At 45.5% G+C, this 9,788-nt stretch overlaps 1 protein-coding gene across 1 annotated transcript; it reads right to left on the bottom strand.

Annotated features, from left to right (window-relative positions):
- Positions 1–3,912: 3,912 nt before the first annotated feature.
- Positions 3,913–8,234, bottom strand: LOC112543818 (uncharacterized). The gene is made up of 2 exons (XM_025178838.2): positions 7,535–8,234; positions 3,913–4,753 (listed from the first exon to the last, which is right to left on the bottom strand). Exons 1-2 carry the CDS (start codon positions 8,096–8,098, stop codon positions 4,079–4,081), a joined length of 1,239 nt encoding a protein of 412 aa, XP_025034623.2. The 5' UTR covers positions 8,099–8,234; the 3' UTR covers positions 3,913–4,078.
- Positions 8,235–9,788: the final 1,554 nt, after the last annotated feature.

Raw genomic sequence — 9,788 nt, 5'->3', positions numbered from 1 at the left:
TCCTTCCTGCTGGACCAGCCGGACTTCTAGTGCCCGCGTCCTCCACGGCGAGAAAAGCCGCTCCGCGTCTCCCTGGTCTGCTGGGGCGGGGGCACAGCTAGTGCGGGATGCCTCCCCCACTGTCGCCGCCTCTGGCGGCGCGGGGGGCGCTTCCCCCCAGCAGATCAGGGAGAAGCGGAGCGGCTTTTCTCGCCGCGGAGGACACGGGCGGCGGGACCCCGTTCGTAACTAGGGATCCGACATAAGTCAGATCCACGTAACCTGGGAACTGCCTGTATTAAGAAAACACAGTCATGCAGCACAATATCTAGCTTTCCCATTAATCTAGTTCAAATTATGGATTCAGTCTGCCTATTCAAATTCCCACTACAACAGTGGTTCCCAACCTTTTTAACCACAAGTTCACTTTTTCAATATAAGTGCAATGTAAGATCTACCTCAAACCCAAATACCTTTGCCCCCCTTCCTTCCAACCCCTTCTTTGAGGCCCTGCCCCTGCTCCACCCCTTCTTCGAGGCCTCACCCCACTCTATTCCCCTTTCCCATTCTCACTCACTTGCACCAGGCTGGGGTAGGGGGTTGGGGTGCTGGCTCTGGTCTTGGGCCCAGGGGTTTGGAATGTGGGAGGGGCTCGGGGCTTAGCCCTGGGTGGAAGATTGCGGTTCAGGGGGGGTGTCAGGGGGCAAGCTGTGGGAAGAAGTTTAGGTGCATGGGGGACTTACGTCTGGGGCAGGAGGTTGGGTGTAGGAGGAGGTTCAGGACTGGGACGGGTTCAGGATGAAGGCTCTGGCTGGGCACAGTTTAACAGAGACGGCTTCTGGGTGTTGGGGTTAAGGCAGCTTGCTCCTGCCCTGGCCCTGCACCACTCCTGAAAGTAGCTGCCATGTGCTGCCCCCTCATTTACAGACACTGAGCCCACAGCTTCTACTGGCCACAGTTCCTCATAGCTGATCAATGGGAGCTGCAGGCAAGCACAGCATGTGGAGACCCCCTGCTCTGCCTTTCTCAGGGGCCACAGGGACATGCCAGCCACTTCCAGGAGCAGTAGTTACTATAGGGATAAGTACTCCAGCCACGACAGGTTAGGCATTTTAGAATTCACTATTCAAATAATTAAATGTAAGCGTAAGAGAGAAATGAACATTATGAAATGCACGGACCAGTCAAAACTAGCCCACTTTGCAAGCAGTAAAAGAAGTAACCAGGAGTGGCCTGATGCCGGCTGCGGCATCTGGTGCCCCAAGCGGAAGGCGCAATTGGCGCCCCCACCTGCATGGCTGTCAATGGCCGTGACGTAATCATGGGGCGCCCCATGATGTCATCATCAGGCGCTCGGGCCAGCGGCGCCCTAGGCAACTGCCTAGTTTGCCTAGGCTCACGGTCCGCCCCTGGAAGTAACAACCACTAATGACCCCACATGTATTGGGTCAGGAAATGAGAGAGAAGGACTGTGCGTTGGTGAGAATGACAGAGACACAGAGGCTGTGTGTACACTGACCACTTATTCCGGAAAATCAGCCGCTTTTCCGGAATAACTTGCCAGCTGTCTACACTGGCCCCTTGAATTTCCGGAAAAGCACTGATGATCTACTGTAAGAAATCAGCCGCTTTTCCGGAAATACTATGCTGCTCCCATTCAGGCAAAAGTCCTTTTTCCGGAAAACTGTCCCGGAAAAGGGCCAGTGTAGACAGCACAGTAGTGTTTTCCGCAAAAAAGCTCTTATCGCGAAAATGACGATCGGGGCTCTTTTCCGGAAAAGCGCGTCTAGATTGGCCACGGACGCTTTTCCGGAAAAAGTGCTTTTCCAGAAAAGCATCCTGCCAATGTAGACACACTTTTTCCGGAAAAACTTATAATGGAAAACGGTTCCGTTTTAAGCATTTCCGGAAAAGGGTGCCAGTGTAGACGTAGCCAGAGTGTGTGAGAGTGGCAGAGATTTGCATTGCCAGGCTCCCTTCATCCCCTTCTCTCTGTGGAAATAGGATACAGAAGTGGGAGAGAGAACTACTCTGACATCAGCGCCTTCCGTCCCCCCTTCTCCCTCCCACACCCTGCACAACAATCAGTTGGCTTCCAGGGGGTCAGCTCCAAGGCAGGAGGGCAGGAGCAGCATGACAGTGGGTAGAGGGGAACTGAAGTGCCAGGTCTTGATAGCTTCCAGGCCAAACCAGTCTGGATCGCCAGTCAGAGGCTCCAAGAACTACTGGTAGATCCCGATCTACTGGTTGGTGACCACTGCACTACAATTTCAGTATTCTGCTTCACTTATTACACTAGGGCTACGTCTTCACTGCAAGTTCTTCTGGCAGAAAATATGCTAATGAGGGACTCATTAGCATGAGTCGCAATCTCATTAGCATATTTTCTGCAGGGTTTTTTTGCACAAGGGGTTTTTGTGCAAAAAGAAGCGGTGTGGACCTTTTTTTTTTTGGCGCAAAACCCCCGTTTTACGCAAGATCCTTATGCCTGTCCCAGACCACTGGGGGCAAACGTACCACTCAACAAGAAAGTGGCCAGCAGGACTGGGGCTCCACCATCTTGCCTAGCACCAGACAGTAGCCCCTTTACCCCAAACCCTTTCCCCCTCCCCCAACCCTTGACTGAAGCACTGGATGTGAGTGGGGAGAGAAGGCTGCTGCTGGCTGGTAGGAGAGAAAATGGCCTGCCAGCTAGAGAAGGGAGGAAGGACAAGAGAAAGCCTCTCCTCATCCCCAATCCTCACTCTCGTGCTCCCTGCTCCCCAGGCTCCTGTCCTTGCTCTCCCCCATGTCCCCTAGACCCTGCCCTGACTCCTGTATCCCCCACACCACAGCCCTCTGCCCTGAAGGACCCAAGCAACACAGGATAAGTCTTCTAGTTGAACATGTTTCAACCTCATGTGTGTTTTCCTATTGTCAATTTCTATGAAATTAATCAATAGGTATATACTGTTTTGTGAGCCTGAACTTTACATTTATTATATTTTTAACCTCTCCTCTGATCGGTGTAGATATATTTTACTGTATTGTTACTCCCCCGTTACCTTCTGTGTAGCGGAGGAAATGTAACTTAATACAAATTGAGATGTCTCAATGCAAACACATGTTATATGTAATTGATACTACTCCCATGAGTTTTAAATATGAGGATTAGAGAGAGAGATTGTAGATATCTAAATTGTTGCAGAATTCTGGACTCCTTGAAATTAGAAATGAAAGAGACCTATTAGGATATCCAGTCTATCCCCCAGTCTGCCAGAACAGAATTTTTCCCTGGAGTACATTTTCTCATGTTTATCTACAGCTTTATATGTTCACAAAGGCTTCCACCAGCTCAGCTGAAAAACTATTATACTGTGAGAGCAATCTCACTGCCAGGAATATTTTCTCGATACACAGGTCAGTGTGCATTTTCCCTTTTTTAATTTCAACCTATTAATTCTATTTCCCCTCTTGGAATGTCCCTAAGTAATTCTCCATCCTACGTGTTTACACCCTTCAAATATACTTTCCTCCACCCACTTTTTTTTGTGGCATATTTTTTGTACAGCCGTTCCTGATAAGCCAATTCCTTCGACTATTATAGTTCTCTGAACTCTTGCCAATTTGTCAGTCTCTTTTCTGGCACGGAAGTGAACCGAATGCAGTACTCCATGGAGTTAATGTGGCTACAAAATGGAAACTGCTATATGGGTTTTTTTAAACACTTGTGTAAGTACTGTACAAGTATAAGATTTTTAAAGATAATTAGATGAACTTATTCCCTTAAACCTTCACTGGGAAATGGAAATCCAAAAGAAGGGATTTCTACAGTGACCTGATCCTGTGAAGTTCTGAGTGTCAGGATTGGGGCATTATAATTCCTAGGTCTAAAAGAGCTGTGAGAGTACTACTGGCTTGACTTGTTTTACAACTGGTGCATGGAAGCATGCATTTTTAATCATCTCTAGCACAGCCTTGTTTATGATGATTATCCGGGACACTTAAGTGTAAAGAAGAAATAAATACTCCCATTAATTAGACTTTTTAACCAGTTTAATTGTATATTATTTTTAAAAGACATGATCTGCTTCAGCCATTATAAACTGTAATTTGTCAGTCACAAGAGATCTGAAGAATTTGCATTTGCAGAAGCATAGCTGGCAGAAGGCTCAGTGTTACCATGGCAGTTGCATAAAGAACAAGGCTGACCTGGAGAAGTAAATTGTTGGTTGAGAGTTTCTGTCAAAGGAATAGTTGAAGCTGCTGCCATCAACATTGAAAACCAGGGGTTCCAAAAGGACATTAAAGTAGTAAACTGAGCATTCATGAATACAAAGTCCTGGTAAGTTGAAGGTAAATGATGGAGTCCTGTTGAGGGTTCAAGCCCTATTTCTGGAGTCAGGAGAAAATCTGGACAAGTTGAGCCGGTGGCATTACTATCCATATATGGATTTCTTTGGCTAGAAATATTATCTTGTATAGAGTTTTCAGTTACATTTTCCAAAATCCATGGGGTAGAGACTGGGTAGGAATGGTTCATTTTACCATTCCCTGCATTTATTGACTTCTTTGGTCGGTTGTTACACATTGTTTCTTTTAGACAAGGCATTTGCAGGTCATTTGGTTGAACTGAATCTTGAAAGGAAATATACTTCTTTGGAGCAGCTGGCTTTCTTCTCTTCAAATTCGGATTGATGGGATTTGGCTGTTCGTTACTTTTGATGCCAACTCTTCTCTTCATTCTCTGAATGAGAAAGGGGTACCCTCTTCTAAAATATGGATTGTGGTACAACTGGAACAAAATCCCAAACACTTCTTAATTTAACATGTAACAATCAGGTTCAGAATGCTTTAACTTGTGAAACAAATGTAAAATACCTTGCCATAAAAAATGTCAGTGCCTATTGTCTACATCCATGATCTCCAACCGGTCAATCGTGATTTGACTGGTCGATCCTGGTGAGTCCTCCAGTAGTTTGCAATCAGCTGGCTCCTTGCCTGTCTCTGTCCCATGCTACTCAGTGCTGACCCATTTCTGGAAGCACCCAGTGCAGCCTCACAGCCCCGCGTGTGTGAAGGGGGGGGGTGCATTCGCCCCTCTTGGGGGGCAGTGTGGGGCAAGGACAGGCAGGGTGCCTGCTTCAGTTCATCCTCACTGCACCATCAACCTAGAATCGCCCACTGTCAGCATTGCCCGCTCCCATAGCCAGCACCCTATACCCTTTCCTGCACTCTGAACCTCCTGCACCCTTGCCCCAGCCTGACTTCTCTTATATCCCTTTCCACGCCCTGACCCCTTCCTGTACTTAACCTCCTGCCCCATCCCTGAAGCCCCTCTCAACCAGCACCCCACACCCTCTCCTGCATCTCAACCCAGTAAAAGTGAGGGGGAGATGGAGTGAGAGGGATGGAGTTTTGGGGAAGGGTCCGGGCCTTAGCGAAGGGGCAGGGTAGGTCTTGGGTTGCCCTTAAATTCAGGAAGTGATCTTGGGCATAAAAAGGTTGGAGACTGTATGCTGTGAACTCGATCATACTAAACCTCAGATTCTCTCTAGCAATAAAAGCTGACTATTCTGTGTCCCTTACTCAGATAAAACTCTTATTTAACTCAATAGGAGTTTTGCCTATGTAAAAACAGAACCTGGGCGTGATGTTACCACGTTGTAAGTCATGAAAGAGTTTTCCAAATTGTATGTCTGAATGACTTTTTTAAAAAAATATTAAAGTGAAATCATAGTAACTGCAGAAGAAAGATCTAATAATGAATCTGGTCTGTCTGTCTGTCTGGGGCAATGGTGTGATGTTCTCTACAATACTTTTTCTAGAGCTTTGCTTAATCTCATTTTAAATATCCCAAACCATAAGGATACTCTAACAGGGCTCACTGGAGAAAGTTCTACCTCATACTCATCTTATAGTCCCTTCCTCCTAATTATACATGATTAATTAATTTATTGACAGTTTTGGTATTCTACAGTTGTATTTCTTTTCACTATGCTACACATAGTCATTTAAAAAACTATGCACGTTTATGACTTTAAGGATACTTTACATGCCAGCCACATTAGTCATTTCGGTAGGGGCTGACTTGAGACCTCTTTTGCAGATAGTGCATAAATAATAAAGAGGGAATGGGTCTAGCTCTTGCCACAGATCCTAGAGAGTGCCCCTTCCTGGCTATCCAGTACTACAGCTGTGAGTCTCTCTCCTATGAATTCCCAGGGCATGAATCTCAGGATCCCTAGAAGCATACTTGGGCCATGTCTACACTATGCGGAAGATCGATGCTGCCACGTTGATCTTCTGGAGTTTGATTTAGCGGGTCTAGTGAAGACCTGTTAAATCGAATTCAGAGGGTGCCCACATTGGCACCAGTAATCCTGCTGTTGGCTTCCCACTGTGTGGACGGCACAGAAATGTGATGTAAGTAAGATACATTGACTCCAGCTATGTAATTAACATAGCTGGAGTTGCATATCTTAATTCAACCTTCCGCTGTAGTATAGACCAGGCCTCAGGGTGTAGATCTTCTAGTACCTCCCTTCCAAGTGCTGAAAGTTGCTGTCCTATTGCCTACCCACTCTGGACACAGTGTTGATCCTTCAGACTCCCCAGTACTTAATCACATTCCTCTCCCAGAACTCCACCCCAAAAAGTGAGGCTTTCGGTTCATAGTTTAACTTTCTCAGGCCCATACAGCAGTTTTAAAGCAGTGAACACACACATTTTATTCAGCAACTTTATACTCCTGACTAACTTAATAGATAAACCTCAGGAGAGTACAGATGATACAAAACAATAAAATACCCTGAATGCAATGTTCCTTACTGGCTTACCTTTCCCGCGGGGTCCTTGGAGGATCATATGTGCTCCCACAGACAAGAATGTACCCCTACCCTGCCCCTGCAGAGTGCAGCAATCTCCCTTAGTTTAATCTGGTGGAAAATAGTTCCCCCCAGATTAACGCCTCCAAGAGTTCTTTTGTATATTTCTGCTTGAAACTGTTTCTTTTGTTCTGCCTTTTGGTAATTTTCCATTACTCCCAAACCCCCTTCCCTTCAAACAAGAAGAGGAAGTGTCTTCTCTAGGAAAAGCAAACCTATAGCCCCATTAAACAATTTGTTAAGTGCTGCTGATCATTCACCATTGGCTTTGGCCTGGCAGACACATGACACAACCCTGCTTAACCCCAGGGGTCTGCATTCATAGAGGCCTTCTAGGGCACAGTAATGTCATAATACAATTTGTTAATAAAATCATCCCAAATGTATCTCTGGTACAGACAACACTCAGCTCAGCACAGCCAAGTGATCCCTGTGACCCAGTCACAGCTCCTTAGAGTTGTAGGCAATTGGTGTAATATACAGCACCCTCATGTTGCTCTCTGCAATGTCCTATAACTCTCCCAGTATCGCCTGTTCAAGAAGTAGGGCAGAACAAACATACATTAAAGCCATATTTGTACCTCACCCTCTCCTGAGCTGTGCCAAGAGCAGGCAGGCTGAGACTCAAGAATGTGTCCCCTTATGTAAAGCAAGGATATGATTTAAAACATAGATTTTCACAGCTTTACCAGTATTCTTGCTCTGGTTCTGTTTTTCTCTGCTTGAAAATGAGGTGAAATGATATTTTTACGTATTTTACTGAATCCATAGAGGTTGAGTTGTCGAATGAAGCTTTTCATACTATCGGTATCAAAAATCCTTAAGATGCCTCTTCGGTCTAAGATTTCTCTCTGAAAGCAGATTTCATCTATAATGACACAATCTCCATTCTCATTCCAACTAATAGACTTGAACTCATCACTTTCTACTATTTTCCACAGTTTTTTGGGAAAGGAGAGAGAAAGAAGTACATTTATCTCTCCTGTTTCTACTGTTTTTTGGTGACAGCTATGGTAATGCAGTTTTCTGGAGAAGTTGGCATCTTCTTGCACAGCTTTATAATCGTGTTCTTCCAAAATGTCCTTTGCAGGTAAATCTCTTGGTATCTTCTGGTCCAGCATTAAAGAAACTGATGAATGCCTTTTATCTGATTTTTCAGAAATGAAGGCGTTTTTGTCAGTGGATATTAGCTCTACTGCCATATCAAACATAACTTTAAATTTTTCTTCTTTTTCTGAAGTATTTGTAGCCATGAATCTAAATTGTAGTCAAAAGTCAGTTAAACCTGGAAATGTAATGTTATACTCAGTCCAGGATCGGTTTAAAGACATGCTAAATTCTTGGCTACAGAGTGTGGTAGAGTTCTAGAATGTTGCTGCAGTGAAGCGACACCATGGCTGTGACATATATGGTATTTGTTACTCTAGCGATGTCATACATTCTTTGCTCACTAGTGATGGTGGCAAAATATGTTATGTATATATAAAATATGCAGGGCCAAACTGGTTATTAGTTCTTTAAAACTGTACAGACGTTAGGATGGAACCTATCAAGGGCTCTAGGAAATCCTTAAAATTAGAGAAAGAATAAAATGTAACAGCTTGCCAAACCACTTTCTCTTCCACGGATCCAAATTCCTTCATAACTTCCCCATTCCCTGCAATAGTCTGAAATACATTGCCTTGTAATGCTCCCTAGAGGCCCACAAATCAAGACTATTTTGGCTCTGAGGGGGGAGCTATTTCCAGAACTGAAAGCAACTCCTAGAGAACATTGTACTACCAGCCACTCCCCCATTAAATTTAGGAGGATCCTGCTTCTGTTTCTCCTCTAATTCCACCTGTTTGCATTGTAACCACTTTTTTGAAGTAACGTAAATTACTATAAATTAGACTCAATAGATATCAATAAGTGGATGTGATTCTATGAGTGCACAGTTGGGTTCTAAGTTGGAGTAATTTAAATGATTGTGATACTAGAAGAAGATAAAAGGAGAAATGGCCTACTTACACATTCTTACACCCTTCCTTTCTGTAGTGCTTTCTTCTGGCCTTTGGTATATGAGTTACGTTATCTTAGACTTCCTGATTTTCAGTTAGACTAAGCAGGCCAAATTCAGAGGTAACGTGCAAACTGTAAGGGTATGTCTACATTACAGCGCTAATTCGAACTAACTTAATTCGAATTAGTTAATTCGAACTTAGCTAATTCGAACTAGCGCATCTCGACTTAAAAACTAGTTCGAATTAGCGTTTTGCTAATTCGAACTAGCATGTCCACACAGAGTGGACCCTGAACCGAGGTTAAGGATGGCCGGAAGCAGTGCCGGCAGGGCATCACATGAGGACTTAGAGCGTGGAGCTGATGCCTCAGGCTAGCCGAGGGCTGTGCTTAAAGGGATCCGACCCCCACCCCGGACAGACAGTTCTCAGGGTTCCCCGCTTGCAAAACAGTCCTGGCTTGGAGTGCCCTGAGTGCCCACACGCAGAACATCACAGCACTCGGCCATCAGCCCGGCTGCACTTGCCACAGGCTGCCATCCGGGGGGAGGAGGCAAACAGGGGGGCTGCAGGAGAACTTCCACCCCGAGAAGCCCGCAGAGCCAGCCCAGTCCTCCCCCTCGGGGGCGCGTACCCCAGTCCTCCCTCACCTCCTTCCACTTACCCTTCCCTAGCCCCCCTTCCTGATGTACAAAATAAAGAAAACGTGTGTTCAAAAACAGAATCTCTCTTTATTGAACAAAACTGGGGGAGACTGGGAAAAAGAGGTGGGAGAGGGGAAGAGAGAGGGTGGGAGAGGGGAGGGCAACTAAAATGATCAGGGGTTTGGAACAGGTCCCATATGAAGAGAGGCTAAAGAGACTGGGACTTTTCAGCTTAGAGAAGAGGAGACGGAGGGGGGATATGATAGAGGTCTATAAAAGCATGAGTGGGGTGGAGAGGG

The sequence above is a fragment of the Pelodiscus sinensis genome, chromosome 13 (assembly GCF_049634645.1).
Source record: "Pelodiscus sinensis isolate JC-2024 chromosome 13, ASM4963464v1, whole genome shotgun sequence".
NCBI classification, from domain to species: domain Eukaryota; kingdom Metazoa; phylum Chordata; order Testudines; family Trionychidae; genus Pelodiscus; species Pelodiscus sinensis.
Note: the sequence above shows the minus strand (reverse complement) of the source record. Positions and strands in the feature narration are given on the sequence as shown.

What these genes read in the sequence shown, in the direction of transcription:
- LOC112543818 (XM_025178838.2), bottom strand. Translation starts at nt 8,098, where the DNA reads ATGGCTACAAATACTTCAGAAAAAGAAGAAAAATTTAAAGTTATGTTT. An exon ending in GAACCAGAGCAAGAATACTG is followed by an intron (nt 4,754 to 7,534) that starts GTAAAGCTGTGA and finishes ATTTTGTTCCAG; the next exon opens with TTGTACCACAATCCATATTT.